Below are 20,660 nucleotides of genomic sequence, written 5' to 3' on the forward strand. Positions count from 1 at the left end.
TTGCTTTTAATCTAAAAAGCAATTGGATGGATAGTTGCTCTTATCTGCAGTTAAGCTAGTTAGAGAAGATGTGGTCGTGCTTCTTTCGGCTGTTTGAGAGCATGAGTTGCCACACATGCTGGTTTAGGAAGGTCAATAGTTGTTACTAGAGTAGCTATTGGTGGGGGAATTCAGAGAGCCCACACAAAGGTGACATGTGTGTCTCAGACCTCCAATGGAACATTAATAATTAGAGCTCTGCAGTAACTAGCTTAGCTTCAGAGAAGTGGAGATATCAATTGCATTGTTCTTTAAATCCTAGAAACCAAGTCTTACATATCCAGTAACCAAAAGGGAAGAGGTCTTTTGGCATGTCAATGGGAAATAATTCATGCCAGGAAAATGTACATTTCTATCATGGGCCCAGTTCCAAAGGTCCTAGTCAGGCAAAACTCCCACTGACATCAAAGGGAGTCTTGCCTGAGTAAAAACTTTGGAATCCGGCCCTTGTGTATCAATCAGATATCCTGGTGAATCTATTAAAAACCTGAACTAATATTAATCTGTGCCCAAAAAGAAGGAAAGTAGCTGATGATTGATATCTCAAGTCGTTGTTACATTTAGTGGACTGTTAACTTTAGCCCTCACAGTTGTAAAAACACATAGCCTATAATGATAAATGACCAGGAATGTCCATACAGTTAAGAAGCAACCATTGCCGTAAATGGCAGCCCTTATGTAAACTAGCCTGCAGCAACAAGAGAGCTGTCCACAACTGCTGAAAGAAAGCAATTAGTGGTAGCAACATATACAACTGTCAGGGGAAAGCATGGACTTTATTTCAGAGTCAAAACTTACACATCCCAAGTGTTTACTCTGTGTTATAACCTGTCTTTCAGATGGAGAGAGATTAACAACAAAGGCTTATCTGAAGGGCTTCACAGCCCAGACACTGAAGCATTATTGACAGCTCCAAAGTTGTACATGATTAATGAAGCTTTATAAAATAGAAAGAGGAGAACCAAGGTGCTTCTTCTTGAACTCTTGTCCTTGCACCAGTTTCCCCAGTGTTTCAGTGAGGCAGCAACAGGAGTTTAAAGGAATTTATCTTATTATTTATTTGAGGGTTTTTTTCTGTGCACCCAGTTGGAAACACTGCAATCTGCATTCGTGCTTGACCTTTGTCTCTAGGGAGTTCAATTTTAGACTTGTGATGGATTAAAAAAAATACTTTTATGGTTAAAAGACGCTGGGTTCTGGGAGCTGTTCTAGATATGAATCTTTCTCCTCTTTGCATCTCTTTATATAGTCCTTTTTATTCTTGCTATATCGTATGCAGTGTCTGGCTTCCAAACCTCATACAATAGAAGATGTATTTGATTTTTTATGACTTATTGTACAATGAATAATATGTATCCAGTTAGGTTTTCTTGCCATTAGAGGAGCTGACATCTGGACATTTACTCCCAGATGCTTATACTGCAAAGTTGTTCCTGTATCTTATCAAAAACTTCAGGGCTTTCCTATAGTTTACTCAGTCAAATTGCTGATTCGAATCAGTCCTATTCATACCAGGTCCCTTTTAGATTACAGTGAGTCTTGGCTGGTCTTTTCTGTTGTATGACTCTGCTATGCAGTGCGCTAGGCTCTCCTTCACATAGGGCTTACTCCTGAGGCATTGGAGTTGAGGACAGCCAGCATCTTGCTGGATCAGGCCCATAAAATCATTCTGTAGAGCCTGAGCCAAAGCCCACGGAAGCCAGTCAGTCTTTCCATTGCCTTCATAAGCTCTGGATCAGGTCCATAATTTACATTTTGATTAATTTAACCGTGTTCAATAAAACTTTCTTGGTTTAAAGATGAAGATTAGGCTTGCTTTAAACCACAGCGGGGCATCTTGACATCTTATTTTGTGGTAGGATCACATCAATCCTTATCAAGCTAAGGTCTGTCTTGCCGGTACCAGGACTCATAGATGATTCCCCCCCCCCCCCAAGGATAGCACAGGGATCGTTAAAGAAGATAAAAGTCCTTTTTGCATGTGTGAGGTTTCCTAATGTTTGGTGGGAATTGCCAGTGAGTTACAGCTTCCTTTGGGGTTCATGCTACAAATTAGAAGTAGACTGAATGTTGGATGAGAACCCATTCAAAAGTAATAATCATCCATTGCACATTCTGCATGGGTATCATGATGGAGAAATGTTCTTTTACACACACATATACACAGTGAATGAATGGATTTGAATTCCAATGAGTGAAGGCCTGGTACTCAGGAACATAATAGGTACTTAGGCCCAGCTTTTTAAAGGTATTTAAGCATTGCAGCACTGAGCACTGCAACACCCAAGGCTCATTTTCAGAAGGATTTAGAAACTGAGTCCCACTGAACATGCTCAACCAGTTAGATGCTACAATGAGCGGAGCAGCACCTAATACCTTTAAAAAATCTGAGCCTGAGTGCTCTCAGTGCCTGCTGACCTCCCAGAAGGCTCTCTGCATAGGAGGCACTCAGCACCTTTCAGGATACAGCCTTTTGGGGTTTTAGGCTCTGCACAGCAATAACTGGTTTTCATTTCACACGGTATCGTGTGATAAGAGTCAAACTGGAAAGACGAGCTTCTGTTAGGGCCTGATCCACAATCCACTGAAGTCAATGGAAAATCTCTTGTCTAATTTAGTAGTCCAGTTAGGAATCCCCACCTCTTTTAAAAGTGACTAACAGAAAGAGTGCCTTGTTTTAAAGACACTAATGTCAGTGACTGCGCAGGTGTTTAAGATAAAGCCTGGCCTTGTGTGGTGTATATTTGGAAAACCTCCATTAACAGGTCTGTGGAGGGTGTGGGTTTCGGTTTGCTTTTTTAATAGAACTGCACCCACGCACATGCACTCTTTCAAGATAATAAACAAAATCTTAGCCCTGGTTGGTAGTAAACAGAAATTGTTACTATCTGATTGCTTGTGGTATCACTGTAGTCCCTGATGGGAATGTGTCACAATCACAAAACCCACCAACACAGGTACCCTTATAGACACCCTCCGCAGAGAGGCCAAGGACTGAATTGGTAGAGAGAAAGGCACGCCCTGCAGCTTCTGGTGCTGATCCCTCTAGTAACAGGGCTGAGTCACTACAGCAGGGCAGTTGGGGCAAGCTTGCACAGCTACTCTTCTGTGGCTAAATAGACATTAGTTGTCAGTGCTATCAATCTAGCACCTCTCACAAGCACTAAATTCACTTTAAAAGCATTAAGAGGCGTATTTCCCCTGGATGTTAAACCCATGCTGGATCCTAGAATTGATTTTTTTTTTATCTAATACAAAAAGCATTACTAAAATACCCTATAATGACTATTCAGGTTCATTAAAAAGAAAACACTTTATCTTAAAGGCTTTGTCCACGTAAATCCAAAGAAAAAGGGGAAAAATAAACCCTCTCCATAGCTTTTGTGTAAGAGAAAGCCCTTCAGGAGTCTTGGTAAAAAAGGTGTATGTCATCACTGGATAAAACACCCCCGCACGTACCATCCGCATTAAAAGACCATCCAGAATTTCAGAATGTTGTTTGTTTCAGGATGGAATGCTGACATCTTGTCAGGCTGAGGAAGCTTTGATGGCTTGAGACCCATGCTATAAATTTCTCACTACGCAGAACGACAGTGTGGCTCAGGAGCTGCTTTGCTGGAATCCTTTCTTTCTTTTCTTTTGCTGTCCTTTAATCCAAACCTTCTAACCAAGTATTGTTGCTGGACTAAATTATCTGGTCTAGTGAAAACAGTATTTCCTATGCCAAACAAGTCTATCTGGGTCCAGTCGTGGAAAGGTATAATTGAATTTACTGTCTGCACACACCCAGGGAGGTTTTCAGAGAAACACTTTGTTGGGCAGAACACTAATAAAAATGCAATATGTAAAATCCCTGCTATTAAAACCTTAGTCATAGCAAGAACTCACATGCAATCACCTAAAACAATGTATTCAAATTTCTAACCCTAATGCACCCGTGCTGATTATTTCTCAAGGCTTTTAAGGGCCATGTAGGTCAGGGAGGATTTACAGCAGCACAGAGACAGGGTAGGTTGGAACTCTGAAGGTATGTCTGTGTGAAGTGCCAGACTGTGCCTGTATGTCACAGATCATGGTAGTGGGTAGTACTAAGAGGCACTGCCCTGGTGGGAACACCTCAGGTCAGCATAGTGCTTCCAAGATTGCAGTCATGGCGCCACCCTTTGACAAAGTGTAGTATTCACTTTCCTCCAGGCACACAGGTTCTGTTCTGCTGTCCTGTAATGGGGTCGTGGCCCGTTCTTTACTCCTTTTGGGGAGTCCTGTACCAGCAGTAGTGCTAGATTTGCACAGCCCTGGTACATTTGGGTGCCAGGACTGTGCCAGGGCTTGTGCATGCATGAATGACTGGGCATAATCAATCCCTGTGTGAGGAAGCCGTGGCAGGAGCATTGATCCAATTGCATGGACTGTTCTTTGCACCACTTGCCTTTTGCAATGGTTTAGCACATTCACAGAGCAACACTTTTTTCTGACAGAACCATTTTGGCACGTGCACACAATGGCATCTCTTCTGGTTGTGTGTTAGGTGGTTCAAGGTTAGGGACAACATTAGTCATCTGACAAATATCATTTCTGTATTAAACAAAAACTCTTTCTAAACAGAGAGCTTTGTAGTGCTTTTCTGGAAAATTGATAGACACAATGCAGTGCAATGAAATGTACCTCTCCTGCTACGCTCAAGGTCCCCTGTTTGCTTCAAGTTACCTCATGGGTTAGACTGATGTAGAGTGGCTGTTGTGATGTGGAATTTATGGGGTCCAAGAAGTAGTAAAATTCAAAACTTCCCTTCCCTCTTTGTCTGTGGAACATGCATTATTATGCTTCCTGCACCTGCGGCTATTAGAAAAGCACCATAAATGACTAGACATGATAAAATCTCAAGAATTGGCAACACGGCAGAGAGCCATCACCCTAACCCCTCCTATCCCATATCCAAACCTTCCTCCATGAGGGCCCAAAAGGGGAACCCCTATGAATGCAGCTCTCTGGCCTGCAGAAGGTGCCGTTTCCCTGTGTGATCCCAGTAGCATGTTTGCTCCCTCCACTTGCTTTGCAGTGGAAAAACACTGGCTTCACTCTATTTAGGGCCCTCTGTGTCCATGAAAGGATTTTCCCTTGTGTCATTTTAAGGGTATTTTCTTCTGACCTAGCACAGGAAGCTCTAGGCATGTCCGAAACAAAGGATGTGCTGATCGCAGATGAGATAGGAAAAATGCCCTGTGTTTTATAAAAGAGACTGAAACTAAGCTTGTCAATCTGAAAACTCTGCCCACTCCTAATTCTTATAGCTCCATTAGCAAATATGCTTCAGGAGGAAAGGAAATTGCCTTTCCCCTCCCTTTAATGTCCAACCATCATTGGGTAACTCCCCTGCATCTTCCTTTTCATGCTGGAGGTGGTGTGCTCATCTCTGCAACCTGCAAGCATCTGCTTCCCTAGTTTTCCGCTTCATTGCTTCTCTGTTTAGACACTGCCGTGCCCTGTCCCACATACTAATTACTGACTTTTTGCTTCTGAGGAGCTTGATTCATTGTGGCACATTTTCCCACGTGAAACTGGACACAGAGCCTTGGAAAAGCGTCTTAAGGCCTTAATGGACTTCAGAGTAACTCTAGGTTTAACCCAAAAGTTGCTGCAGTATCTGAGCCAGAGGCAGCTGTTTAGGATATTTGAAGTATATTATAGGCCAGACTATACAAACCTTGCTCATATTCAGTATCTTACTTCATGAATGCCCCCCATTGAAGTCAGTGGGACTTTTTGCAGAGTAAGGTACTACTTGTTGAGAGTAAGGGTTTTATAAGCTGGTCCTGTTTTAAGCAGCAAAGCATTAATCAGACTCGCCTTAATGGCAGCCCTTCTCATGGCTCTCCAGACATGCAAACAAGATGGGGTAGATGCTATTGAAGGTGGTGGGGTTATAGTAAGTGTCGTGGCAAGTCTGTAGAAAACATCTCACTTTAAAACACTTCGGCATTTCCGCGAAGCCAGGAGCTGTGTTTGTCCACGGCTTAGTCCTGTGAGGTGCTGAGCATTTTTTGGGATGCGTTGATCTTCATGGGTGTTCAGCTCCCTTAGCAGGCAAGAGTGGGATCTGATTGCCCTCGGTTTATTGGGATGTACTTCTGCTGTTTGTTTCTGTATGCTTTTTTATTTACTTTCCAAAAGACATTTTAACGTTAATTCTCTTGTCGTGATGAAACTGCTGGAAGGTAGTACGGCAAAATTTCCCACAAGACAGAAATACTGAGGGACAAATGCTGTCACCCTGTGTGGGTAGCTTGAGCAAATGGGCTTTGTGTAAAGGAGTTTTGTGATTCTGGAGGGTGAATGGGAATCCTCCATTTTCCCATAGTTCAGTGCCCAACCAGTAGTTCTGTGCATGTTACTGCAACTCATGGCTACAATGGTGTCCTGGACCACTGCCCTCACCCTTAGTACATTCAGGGGCTATTCTGACCAGTGGATCTGAATACTTGTATACCCACTGGATATGCTTTTTTCCTTGCTTGATTCTGAAACATCCCCCTTCAAGGAGTTTTACATCAACTTTTACAGAGAGGAAGGATGGCTTTGTGGTTAAGGCATTGGACTGGAACCCAGGATGTCTGGGATCAATCTGTCTCTGACTCTGCAGAACACTTCCTGTGTGACCCAGGGCACCTCACTTGATTGGTTATGTCTCAGTTTCCTCACTATAAAACGGAGATAATACTTATTCCTTTTTTCTACCTTTTGTCATGACAGGAGCTATCACTTACTGTGTATATGTACAATTCAGATCTTAAAGTGCTGAGGTCCTGATCTCAACTGGGGCCTCTAGGTGCTACCATAGTACAAATAAGAAATTATAAATAAAAACCTGCATGGAGCACTGCTCTGTGGTGAACAAAGAGTGCAGACTACCCCTTGCAGAGGCTTCTTGTGGCCTGACCGCTTTACTTATTGGACCCCACCAATTCCACTGCCTTTCAGGCCCAGAAGTAGAAGGTTTGTCTCTGAGAGAGAAGCAATGTTTCACAAGCTGGATTGGATCCAAGGGGTTGCTCTGTAATTATTACTGTGTGAGGTGCTCAGATACTAGGGGGATGGAGTACCTCGGTACCTTAGATAGATAAATAGATCGATTTAGTTTCTGTATCTACGATCTTTTTCCTTTACCCACCTGCCTCACATGCTAAAGACCCAGGACTGGATGGCCCCTTTCTGTTTGTAAAACTCATACTGGCTTCATGAAATGTTTCAAGTGTGGACCGAGGATATGACATGACCCTCACAATCTCCCCTTCCTTAAAGGAGGATACTGCCCCAACAGTCTGCTCCAAAGCTGAGACCTTCTTATCCCTGTTGAGTCTGGGCAAGCAGATCAAATCTGTCCCTTTACCATCCTTTAAACTGTGTCATCCCTTCACTGTTACCTTCTGCTACAATTGAGTTGCTTTGCAGTGTCAATAATGTAATACTACTTCAGCTCTGTTCATTCAGTTTGCGGCCATTGCCTAATGGGTGTTTCTGTCTCTTTGCCACCTGTCAAATTATGATTACTTTATTTTATACACATCACAAGATTGGCTGAAATTTTTCAATTTTTTCAAAAACAATTGTTTTTTTCTAAAACAATTGATGAATTTTTAAAAACCATGAAAAATGTGAATGGAATTTTTGTGTTTTTTTTCTCCTGCCTCCCTCCGTTTCCCTGTAGAGATGCATCCGATGAAGGGAGCTGGAGCTCACAAAAGCTTATGCTCAAATAAATTTGTCGGTCTCTAAGGTGCCACAAGTACTCCTTTTCTTTTTGAAATTTTTTTGAATTTCTAAATGTTGATGAACTAACATAGTTTGAGAGAGAGAATTTTCAGGAAAAGTTGTCAATTTTTTTCCCATTTTTTGACTAGCTCTAAAAGTCCTATTTTAAATTGGGATCTTCTAGAAAAGGGTTCCTCCCCAATATCTTTTGGGGGTCATAAAATGTAAATCCGAGACTGTTAAGCACGTGATCATGTCCTTCAGAGAAGGGCCTTCAATATCCTAGTCAACTACCAACTCTCTTTCTTACTTTCTGTCTACCTTATTCTCCCTCCAGTTACATTTGCATCAGAGACAGTATTCTTCCTTATTTCCTGTTCTCAGTTGTTTCTGTAATTTCGATGTGCATTGTTAAGTAGCTACTGTGTTCCACCCCCAAGAAGTGGCTGCATTTCACTGGTTGGTAAAGTGTTCCTTACAGTATAAAATCCTTTACCTACCTCACAGGGTGTTCTGAGTTATTCTTGCCAAATCTAAGTTTTCTAAAATTATGAGTCTGAACTCAAAAAATTATGAGGTCAGCTTTAAAATCATATATGATTTAAAACTTACTTTTTGGATGTTCCTGTTACTTTTGAGCCTGTACAGGAAGACACCTGCCTTAAATACATAAATAAAAATGCAGGCCTGCCCATTGGCTACTAGGCAGGGGTCTCAGAGTGGCTTCAGTCTAATTGGTAACAGTGGGAGGTGGCAGCCGTCTTTCCACGAGTGAAAGATATAAGGAGGTGGTGGCCATCTTGACCGAGGACTGCCTGAGGCATTATTCCCATTATACATAATGGGGAACTCTGGTGATGTTGAATAAACACAGAAGTTTGTGAGTTTGATGCTGCCATCAGGAGATCACAAAAGACTTAAAAAAATCCATAATATTGTAAAATCTGTGATAAAACTTATGATAAAATATCAAGAGTTAACTTTGGTTAATGTCTAAAAAAATGCTTTGTGCTCCTCAGAGGGTATGGTTATTATTTAGTAACGAGTTAATTTTTCATCTTCATCAAGGGACCAATAAAGTGAGATCTACTGCACAGTCTCCACTATCATTGACTGCAGTGGGAGCTGGGGCACTCAACCCCTCCTGCAGACAGAGTTTTGAGATGCCCTGAAGGAATATTTTCACATGTTTTTAAGAAAAGGCATTTTTGTTTTCTAGGCCCTCCGTCTGCTCCCCTGAACCTGATTTCCAATGTCAATGAGACATCAGTGAACTTGGAGTGGAGTGCCCCTCAGAACAGTGGTGGCCGCGACGACATCTCCTACAACGTGGTATGCAAGAGATGTGGGGCTGGTGACCTCAACCGCTGTCGGTCATGTGGCAGTGGTGTGCACTTCAGCCCCCAGCAGAACAGCTTGAAAACCACCAGGGTCTCTATTACTGACCTTCTGGCCCACGCTAACTACACCTTTGAAATCTGGGCAGTGAATGGGGTGTCTAAGCAAAACCCCAGCCAGGACCAGGCTGTCTCAGTCACTGTGACGACTAACCAAGCAGGTAGGCCTCTAAATGCACTCTCCTCCTCTTCCTCTCCCATCTGCTTTTTGCAAATGCCGTGACTTCAGTTCATGTCTTTGTAATTAAATTAATGAAGAGAACCCAAAATATAAAGTGCTGAGCCAGATCCATATTTTCAGGATCATTTATATGGAGTAATGTTAATGTTCAAAGGTAAGCTGTGGGTAGAAAAACAGAAGGGTTTGATTAGGACTTTTAGGTACAGCCCTGCAGCAGCTGTGCCCCCTTCCCAGAGCAGCACTTTATTGGTGCATGATACTGGTCTGTCTACAGTCTCACATTGTTGGGTGGAGCTATGGCCCTGCTGCCTCTCTGCATCCTGTGGGAGAGACCCTAAAGGTGGAAGTGATTAGGATGGGAGTTACAGGGGGAGTAATCTGCACTTCCCAAAGCTTTGCCTGGCACTTACATGGGCTATTCAAGGATCAGGGGTGTTAACTCTTTGCACGCTTCTCCTACACTATGCACCTTTATACATGGAAAGCAGAATTTGGCCCATTGTTAAATATCTTCATAACCAAGTTACTAACAACATTTCCGTTTATCAAAACTGAAGTAGTTTTTTAATATCAAATGAACCTTTCACCATTTATGCTATTTTGTTTGCTTTTTTGCTTGTCATCCTGCTAAGACAGTGAAACTTGATTTGTAAGTTTCATCTCTGTTTAGGCTATATTCCATTCCACTTTTTGGTTTTGGTTCTATTTGCTTGACTTTGCAGTACTGCAGGAGAACTACAGTATTCAGTTCAGATTCTGTTTTTAAATTTTAATTTAAGGAAAACTGTTTTCATTCAGACACAGCCAAAGTTTCAAATACAGCCTCCACTCTGGAAGTGTGTGTGCAAAATTATTTACATATGCACTTGCATTTGTACAACTCAGATCTCTAGACATCATGCTACCAGACCCTCAGATATATGACCTGATCCAGCAAGGTGCCAAATGGCGTCAACTCTCATTAAAGTGAAAGGGACGCAAAGCCTCTAGGAATGGGTCCATAATTACCATTTATGTACAGAATCATGATTTTGTGTACACAGTGTTGTATAAATATCTAACCAGTTAGAAATACCTTACTTATGCAGGCAAAATTACAAATACAATTTTAGAATTGCGGTTCCTTTGAAAATTTGGTCCTGTATTTTTTTTTGTAGAACCTTTTAACTGATGATATTCCCTTAAATTGTGATTTCAAAATGCAAACTATTAATTTGGCCAGGACTAACAGAAAAAAGAACTGACAGAAAACACAGAGAGAATATTAGGAGCGAGCTTTGGGAGAGCGTTACATACAGAATATGAAACACCAAGGTTGAGGACTGCAGTCGGATTTGTGTTTTGTGCAATGAATGCTTAGCAAAGAAACCGCTTTTGATTTTTTTGGCATGTGTGGGGGTTAGTGAATGCATGTATGCATGAATAATTAAGTGGGATCCATCTCCTGTGTGAAAAATTCTGCCATCTTATGATTTAATATTCAAACCGGAATCTGATTGAATATGCAAACCAGAATTGATTTTGTTTATTATCCACGGGTAACAGTTCTTCACATCAGGAGGTATGTATTTTTGCCAGTATTTCCTGCTGTTAGTCTATCAAATGCTTCAGGAGGCCAGGGAAAACTATGCTAGTGTGAATGAAAAGGAACTCAAAGATGCCAGACTGCCCCCTCTGCAATTCACATCACATTGGGCATATAACGTCCTAGGATAGCCATGTGGAAAAGTAAGAACTTGTGGCCCAAATCTACAAACCTTTCCTCCCAGGAGTTAATCCTTACATATGCAAACAGTCCCTTGACTTCAGTGGAACTGCTTGGTTGAGTAAAGGTTTGCAAGGTTGGGCTCTTGGGTTTTACAAATAGTTATTCATGTAATCATTGTAAATGGGAGTCTGGAGTGCACTAAAATTCCTATGGCAGCAATTTTCTGTTGTAATATTTCATTATAAAGAGACACTGCCGTGGTTAAATATATAACCATATATATATCCATCCACAGGACATGTTTTTGCTCTCACACCATTTTCACACCAGTGTAACTGCTTTGATTTCACTGGAGTTACTCCTGATTTACACTAGTATAAATTAGATTAGACTCAAGACCCTACAGTAAAAAAGCTGTTTGGCTAATAAAACTTTAGCTGTTAAAACTGAAAGAATTTAAAACACCTTATACATTTTTTGCTATGTATCCTAAGACATTCCCACACTTGACAGAAGAAAAAATAGATGCACTCTATGAATATGACTCTTTACTCACGTGAACAGCCCTTTTGGATCAAATGCTGAGGTCCTCACTCAAGCAAACACTCTGTGACTGCATATGGACTGAGTATATTAAGTGACTGAGCAGAATCTGGGGAGTGGGGTTGGGGGGCTGCATGTTAAGTGTGCAAGTACCTCCTAAGGGCATTCGGATATGCCATTCTCAGAAAATGTTTCATTACTAACTACAAAATGTGCAATTTCCTGAAATCTCAGAGTAGATTTTTAAATGTTGATATAAAAATGATCTCTATGTGTGAGCCTCTTTAGGAGGGAGCATGTGGGGGCAGATGGAAGGCACTGGGAAATCAGTATATTTATTACTGTACGTGATATGAGCTTGAAGATAGGTACTGCAGCTACAGAAGAGGTACAGTTGAAGGGCACAGGTGCTTTCTGTTTGCTTTTGCCATTTTACTCAACTCAACTGAGACACTGAACTAGGCTATTCACTTTTGTCTATATATATTTTTTTCAGTTATCAGCCCTTCTCAATTTCCAGTGCTTCAGGAAAATGTTTATATGAAAATAAACACAACTTTTGTCATTGACTTTTTTTGCAGGGGGAGGGGAGGAGAGAAATATATTGAAAAATGTACTAGTGCTAGATCCTGCTTTCTTAAAAGACCCTGTTTCTTTTAAGACTAAATTTCAGGTCTCAAACCAATTGAAAATCTCTCTTTAATGTTAAAAATAAAACTTCAGCGTTGTGACATTTTAAGAATTTTGGCCGTAGAATTCAGCTCAGCTTTCTTCACGTTGGTTATAAAATGATACTTTTTTTTAGTACCTGGGAGACTGACACACAGGACACTTCCCCTCACTTAAACTTGGAAATATAGAGATATTTTAAAGAAGCAAAACATGAAATGGGATGTTGTTGAAACCTACTGGCAGTGTCATTATTGCAGCGAGCACAACAAATGACTGCTATCAATGTTTTCTAGCACCCGTGGCGAATTTGGCCTGCTGTCTATGTTCATGACCAAAGAAAATCACAATTAGTTCATCATCTAAAAGTCAAGTGAAAGTACTGTGGAAGACCTGCAGGGACACCATTCTCATACCGGGCCAAAAGAGGCTCTACCAGGAGGTTGACTGAATGACACACAAATCTCAGAGCCTTATTTTTTCCCAGAGGATAATGCTGCGAAGCTGTTCAAAATTAAAAGTAAATCTCTCAATAAAGAGACCTTTCATGACAAGCAGGAAGCCTTTGTTTCATGGTGGGGGGCACAGTACAGTTTATATTTTTATTAGAATTCAGCCTAAGCCATTTAGGTCTCAAACCTGACAGCCCAGTTCACTGGGAATAGTCCTTGATCTGTGTGTATGGCCGCATAGCGCGGTGAGGGCAGTGTTCTGGATTGATGGTGAAGCAGTTCATGTGGAAGGAGGGTCAACAGGAAACAAACTTCAGAGGAGATTTAAACTAGAAGATCATTATGCTGCTTTCCTTCCTCCCTCCTTTTTCAGTTTCATTTTATGAGGGGCAAAGCTCTCTTTTCAGTCCTTTTCTCGAAGAAATTATATGGCTGATGTTTATGAATAGACGTAAACAGGTCACCTGGTGATTTGTTACCTTGTTAGGTTACCTTCGGCTCAGTTTCTCCTTAGGTGGACCATGGCAGCTAGATGGATACAGGATATGCCAATTAGGACAGAAATACTGTATAAATAAACAGACCTGATCTTTTCCCTCATCACACCAGACTGTGGATGTTTTAAAAAGTGCTGGTGATCAGAGTCAAGAACGGATCTTATGAATATCTCAGACTTTCTGTCCCTCTCTGCCTTCCCCCCTCCCTTCCCCCAGTCTGTCTAGCTGTCTATTTGCCTGTCTCAAAGATGCTTCTTGTCAGAGGATGAAAACTGTGGCAGATCGTGCTCCAGTCTTTCTACCTCCTCCCTTCCCCCCTCATATGCTCCCCTGGTTCCTCAGCATCATACAGAACCCTGCCATTATTTGCCTTCCATTTTATGTAGTAACTATCAAGGCCTTAGAGTCATCAGTGCTTGGGCTGGACACCTTCCCCTGCAGCGTGGACCCAGATGAGCTGAGTATTCTTTGGAGCCTCATTTCAGTGGTAATGATTTTATCAAACTGTGGTGTCCATATCCATTCTAGATATTCAAGCTCAATGTGGTGAAGGAAGAGGCTGACACTCTTTACCCCCACACTCCATTTCCTTATTGAGGCACAATTACTATAACAAAGAAAAATCTAAATGATCCTTTGGAAGGAGTCTTATGTAAACAACTAGAATTTTTCAAAATCAAAGAGAGCAGGGTGGTTTGTTTGCTTCCAAATGACTCACCATCTCGACAGGATTTTATGATAGAGGAACAAATTCTTATTCCGTCTTTTGGAGTAACTTATTTCAAAGTCGGGCTTTCCTTTCAGACATTGATTAGCATTCCACACACATTGCACCACGCAGCACAGAAAATGCATATAGGGTCCTATGTTCTGCCAGTCTGATTTAGACTGTGCAAAAGCAAATAAGGATCCATGGATATATTGTGCCCTCAGACAGTGTACACTGCATACTTTGACAACAATAGAAGTTGCGTGCAGAGATCAAGAGCGTGATATGGCCCTTAGTTTGATTCCCATACTTGGAGCAAAACCTGCCAATGCCACTTAAGCTAAGGGCTTGTTAGTGTTTTCCATTTGAATACCAATGCCACTAAAACTAAGAGTCTGTCAGTGTTTCCATTTGAATACCTCCCTCTCCCTAGGTATTCATAACTCTGCCATCAAGAATTGCTCCACACTGAAATATAGAGATATATAAAGAGGTTGTTAATTTGCAGGAATTAAAAGAAGCAGCAGCAACATGTACCTGTAAGCACATGGACACACTCAGGGTTTGTCAACACAAACATTTAGTTTCCAGGAAGCTTGGGTGTGAATATACCCTGCAGTATCCTGCCATGCACTAACTGTCCATGTGGACCCTGCCGATGAGCATTAACATGCCCAAGGGCACTTTAATCTACTCCTGTTACAAAGCAAACAGTCAGTGCACAGCAGCAGAGTCCCCACGGACAGTTAGTGTAGTGCAGGGTATAGTCACATCCCTGCTTGCCACAGACTGTAAGTGTTCATATAAAGTTCATGTCCATATGAAAATAAAATCAACTGATTCTTCAGATCTATCTATCTAACTCAGGGGTGGGCAAACTTTTTGGCCCAAGGGCCACATCTGGGTGGGGAAATTGCATGCAGGGCCATGAATGTAGGGCTGGGGCCGGGGGTTGGGGTGCGGGAGGGAGTGTCGGGAGTGGGAGGGGGTGCGGTGTGCAGGAAAGGTCTCAGGGCAAGGAGTTGGGGCAGAGGAGGGGTGCAGGATGTAGGAGGGGGCTCAGGGCAGGGGGTTGGGTGCAGGAGGGTGGGGGTGCGGCCGGGGGATCAGGGCAGGAGGTTGGGGTGTGGGGCACAGGAGTGGTGCAGGGTGCGGGCTCCAGCACCGCTTACCTGGAGTGGCTCCAGGGTGGCAGTGGGGCCATACTGCTGAGGCAGGCTCCCTGCCCGCCCTGGCCCCGCGCTGCTCCTGGAAGCAGCCGGCACCACGTCCCTGTGGCCCCTGGGGAAGGAGGAAAGGGGCCGAGGGCTCCGCACGCTGCCCTCAGCTGTGGGTTCCACACCCGAAGCTTCCACTGGCTGCGGTTCCCTGTTCCCGACCAACGGTTCCCCGTTCCCGGTGAATGGGAGCTTCAGGTGTGGAATCCACAGGTGAGGGCAGCGCATGCAGCCCGCTGCCCCCTTTCTACCTCCTCAACCCCGGGGCCGCAGGGACATGGTGCCGGCCGCTTCCGGGAGTGGCTGCGCCATGGGGGTGGCAATCCTGCGGGCTGCATCCAAGGCATGCCTGTTTATGTGGGGGAGTGAGTGGTGGCAGGTATGCGGGCATGAGTGTGTTGAAAATATTATTGAAAGGAAATTGAGTCAACGAAAGGAGTTTTACATTTCATGCTGAAAGTGGTGAGGGCCAAGGTAGCAGGAGTGAGCTCCAGCTCCTGTGAAAGTTCTCTCTTCTGGGCTCACAAGCCTCCACCTGTTGGCCAGCAGTTCAGCGTTCTAGTGGAATGTAGTTTTTCTGGAAGGTTATGGTCCCTTGAGGGAGCGGTGGTTGAACAGGTAGGGAGGGAAGAGCTTTGACTATCAGGACAAGGATCTGAGTAGGGCTCCTCAGTGTGTGGAATGATGTATTCATGGGATGTGGTGTGGATGACCACAATTCCTCCAGGAACTAAGAACAGCAGGGGGTGATTAGCCAGATTGTAGCACCTCCAGAGAAGTAACCACCACCTGGAGATGCTTACATGTACTAGTTCAAACTGGATTTTCCAGAGACCAGCAGACAAAGAAAGGACTTTTAGATAAATAACCTGAGTTTAAACTGACTCAGGGTCTTCTTTCTGATCCTGCAGATGGACAAGTCTTTCTGTCCGGGGGCGGGGGAAATCCCTGCAGAGGGGTTGGAAGGACTTGACATGCACAGTCTCCATAAGACTTGATGGGTGATCTCTGGTAAACATCTAGCATGCATGCTGTTTATTGTTTTTTACTGTGTTTTCTCTGTAATGCTGTCATTTTAAGAATTAATATGCTTGCTTATAAAGAGCTGTGAGGTAAGTTCTAATTTCAGGCAATTACAGCTGTTCATAGCCTCTGAGGAGAGAGCAGAGCACACACACAAGTCTGTTAAGATAGTGTGACTTTTGTAGGCAGGGAACTGTGCACCCTGGAAAATCCCTGGTCAGGAGGGAGACAGGTGGGGTCTCTACACTAGAAATGATCTATGAGGAGCTGAGAACCTTGAGTGGGCACCCTTGGTGGACCATGGAGGGGGAATGCAGGTGCAGTTGCCCTGAGCTGTGTGTTGGCAAGTAGACAGGCTACTGCATTGTGTACCAGGTTTTTCAAGATGTGAATGAGCTGTGAATGACAATCAAGCCTGGAGGCAATGAATGAGTGGATTGCCATGGCTAGACCTTTTTTACCAGCCTGGCCCCACCTCCTACCATCTTCCTACCACCACAACCCCACCTTTCTCCACCACCCCTTTTCAGTTAGTGCTCCCAATGGGCCAAAGGGATCAGGATCAAACATTCTACTGTAGGAGACTAGGGTGACTGGCGTGGGTGTGGGTGTGTTACCTTCCTGCTTAGTGCTTCCTGCTCCTTGTTCCTGTTTGATTCCTGGTTCCTGCTTGCTGAACTCAGCGTTCCAGTTTCTCTTCCTTTATGCATGTACATAACATTGGGGTGTGTGCAGTTACTCAGGGCCTGTAGCTCCAGACCTGCCATTTGGACTGTTGTTATGTTTTGTTCAGGCTATTGCTGACTCAGGTGGCTCATGGTTATTACACGTTTTGATTGACCACCTACCTGTGTGTCTTGCTTTGATTCCTTGTGTTTTGGAACTGCTGTTCTCGGGCACATCAGAGTGTAATGTTACGTTGACAAGGACTGTGCCAGCAACAGAGACCTTTGCATGACCACACAAAATGGGGAGGAAGCTTCTTACATAGACCCTGCTTTGCATTGAGACAATATGGTCCCTTTAGGATGGCTCTGCTCCCCAAAAGAGTGAGTTAAAGTGACTGTTGGAGAATATCTGGGTCATGCCAGAGGCCCCGTGCATGAGACATGTGCTTCCCCCTGGCCGTTGTGCTCTTGTTGTGCTATGGGTTGTGGCAGAGCTGGCAAAGTACCATTCCAGAGTCATGAAAAGAGGGGATTGGAAATGAGAGGTGTTTTATTTTATGTTAAAGGAGGTGGAGCAGTCTCCTCAGCAGAGTATCACTCCTGAACTCTGTTGGAAAGGAGATTCCAAGCTTGTGAAGGGAAGACTTGGAGAAGGGGTGACATGGTGAGAGTGGCAGATGCTGAATCCTTTGCAGCAGGATTTGGTAGAGATTCAAGTACATTATATGTATTTTTTTTTTAAATCTAAACTTCTGTGAATTTTTAACACTTGCAATTCATCTACTAGGCATAAGCAACAACCTCTTTTTTATTTTTAATTGAACATGTTGAGGTAGACCCTCAGCGCGTGTAAATTGTCCTAGCTTTATTGAAATTAATGGATAATTGACACGAACTGAGAGTCTCCCCATTCCCCCCCCCCCATATTGTCTCTCTGGGAAAGTTTTGCTTTTGCATGTTTGAAGGCTTGTAATGCACTGCGTTATCATAAAGAGTTTTAAGGCAACACATGTAATGGATTTGAGGAAACCACAGAACTTTCAAATGACTGTTGCAGGAGAGATCCACAAAGAAATAATCCCAACACATAAATGAAAAAATTACATGGAAGGAAAAAATAAGTGGTTAGGTAAGGAATACTTTTCATTTGGCTGTCTCAAATGCTTACATGTGATACAGATACAGAGTGATGGCCAGTTGAAAATTCATTCCCAGGCACCTTTAATTATGTGTGTAGAAGAGTGTGTAGAAATAAGGAACTGCAGTTTTCTCGTTAACAACTCACTGTGTTTATACACAGATTGCTGCTTCTACTGATGGTGTATAAGAAAGGTGCAATTATAAGTCTAAGCTTATGTGCTACCATCTTAAAAGCAAAACCAGGAAAACTATTGTTGGGAGGGATTAAATTCTTATTTTAAGGTAATTTCAGTTTTACACAAAGAAATAATAAAAATAACAACTGCCTACTTTCTGGCAAAGCCATCTGCACCACCCATTTCCATGAATTTGTATTCAAGGTGGGGAATATAAGTCCCGGTCAAAAGGGAAAGAAAAGCTTTCTAAAGAGTCTTAGTAAATAACCAGCTTCAGGGTTCAGTGAACAGCTTAGACAACTTGCATGTCAGATAGTGCCAAGAAGTAATTACAGCATTTAAATAAAAGTTGGTCACATTTTTTAAAAGATCACTATGGGAAATGGATGATTCTTAGTGCCCTCAGCAGAAAAGATGGTTTCATCTGCAAGACTGAGCAGCACCAACCTTTATTTTTATTTACATTTATTAAACTTAAGCTAGATGTATACCTCAGACCCCATTCTGATCTGTGTTATGCCAGAGCAAATTCAGAATAACTAAACTGAGATCAGACTCTATCAGACTTTTATTTACTATGAATTAGTTAGCTGCACTTGGCAATGTTTGTTCACTCTACATCTCTCTCCATTTGTATTCTAATCCGAGTGATTCCACAAAAGCATTGCAAGGAGGAGTTTTCAGTTCTTTATACAAGATGGTTTGTGGCTACCAAATGTTCAGATGGGCTTCTTATTTTTCTAGCTGTCTTCTCAACTGACTCAGTTAATTACTATCTACACCAGAGAGCAGCCAGAAAGACACCAGAATCCAGTCTGTAGTTGAGCAACAATAAAGGGATTCAGAGAACTTTTATCAAAGCTTCCATTAACCCCCTGCTGATGTCCTCAAACAGGATTTTTTTTAGAGAGTGGAAACACAAAAGCTAGTCTGCACAACTGCCCCTGTGTGTCCATTCAGAGGTTTTAAATCCGCACAGTTACTAATTAAAATGCCGTGCAATGTAGCACAAATAAACATAGTCTGTCTCTGAATTCCAGAGTTTCTGCAATGACTCCGGATTTGAGGAACAGGTTAGTAAATTGACCTGGCTGTGGTCAGGGTAGTCCTGTTCCATTCATATATTTAATGGTTAGTTTGTAGCTGTTGTTGAAAAAAGTGTCTCAGATCTATCCATATGCATGAAAAATACTCCCAAGGATTTCATTCTTTGATGTCTTCTGTTTCTCTTTTTCTTTTTGCAGAGAGATTTATTGAGCCATGAGGGCCAAATAGAGCTGTAGCATGTCTACTGGATTCTATAATCAAAGTGGTAATGTTTTGCTGGAATCATAATGCTGAGCTTTCCAGTGAAATTTCTTTCACTCAGATTTGTCACTTCTGATTTGGCCCCACATGTGAACTGGGATGAAGAGAGTCCTCTATTATTATGGTAGGACTCCAGTGGGTTCCTCCTCCCCAAACAAATCATGTAAATATGTGTCTGCTCTTTGCATACACTTGAAGGATTTCATGGCATCTCTTTAGATTAACGTAATCTGCCTTTATTACTAAATTCAAGAGCTGGCATCTCAAAACTCTGATTTAGTAACCTGCTTGACTGTTGGAGCACTTTGATTCAGAGTCTCTGAGAGTAATATTTTGTAATCTCTAGGTAACAAAAATTGATAGTGTTTTTTAGACATTTCTCTTTTAATAATTCTAGAGAGAAGAAAAGGAAACCAAAGTGTATCTCTCTCTTTTTTGTTTCAAAGATTCCTTATGAAAAAGTCTATAGAACTTAACAGAAAAAAATTATAACCATTCTCTAGGCTTTTTGAACTATCCTACAGAATTTAATTAAACATTATATTCCTACTTTTGAAGACTATAGGCTAGTTTACACACACACACAGAGGAAGAAAAGACTATCATTTTCTATTAAAGTCTACAGGTTTTAGAGTAATTTCTATTAAACCATGTTTAATTTTGATAGAACCCTATTGGTTTAATCAGTATTAAATTCTGTAAGACATTTCCATGAAGGATTACTGCAGACAGAAAAAGTGCTAAAGTTAAATTGTAATATGTAGTGGACATAAATATCCTTTCAAAGATTCCTGAAAATTAGTGGTAAAACATTTAATGTTTTAAATTAACTTTTTTATTATTTTTAATCTATTGTATCCTGTTATAGGAACACGTTAATAAATAACACAGTAAAGCAGATTTGGCTGGGTAGTGTGCAAAAGAGAGGGGTTGTACATAACTGTTGTCTAGTATATGAAGCAAGTTTTGTGTAACATCCATTCATTGTAGCAAACAAATAAAGGCAAGATCTGAAGACAACCCAGAACAATGACTCCCTAGGAAGACTGTGTTTGTCTAGATAACATACCACATTCTTTAAATCTGTCTTCTGAATCAGCCTCCATTTATCTTTCTTAGCATAACAGTGAACACGGACTGAAGGGCCACATCTTTCCGTCTAGTTATCAAGACTTGGTGCATGC

General features: G+C 42.2%; 1 protein-coding gene across 2 annotated transcripts in view; it reads left to right on the forward strand.

The window, feature by feature from the left end:
- EPHA4 (EPH receptor A4) overlaps window positions 1–20,660 on the forward strand; it is a 123,776-nt gene that overhangs the window by 60,909 nt on the left and 42,207 nt on the right. For both annotated transcript variants that reach the window (XR_014712904.1, XM_084638466.1), the window contains exon 5: window positions 9,008–9,346. Coding sequence is in view for 1 of the 2 variants with exons in the window: in XM_084638466.1 (XP_084494592.1) it covers window positions 9,008–9,346 (339 nt within the window). In the remaining variant the exon portion in view is untranslated. The remainder of the gene's footprint in view (window positions 1–9,007; window positions 9,347–20,660) is intronic.

The sequence above is a fragment of the Lepidochelys olivacea genome (assembly GCF_965140295.1).
Source record: "Lepidochelys olivacea isolate rLepOli2 genome assembly, chromosome: 9".
In the NCBI taxonomy this organism is placed as follows: domain Eukaryota; kingdom Metazoa; phylum Chordata; order Testudines; family Cheloniidae; genus Lepidochelys; species Lepidochelys olivacea.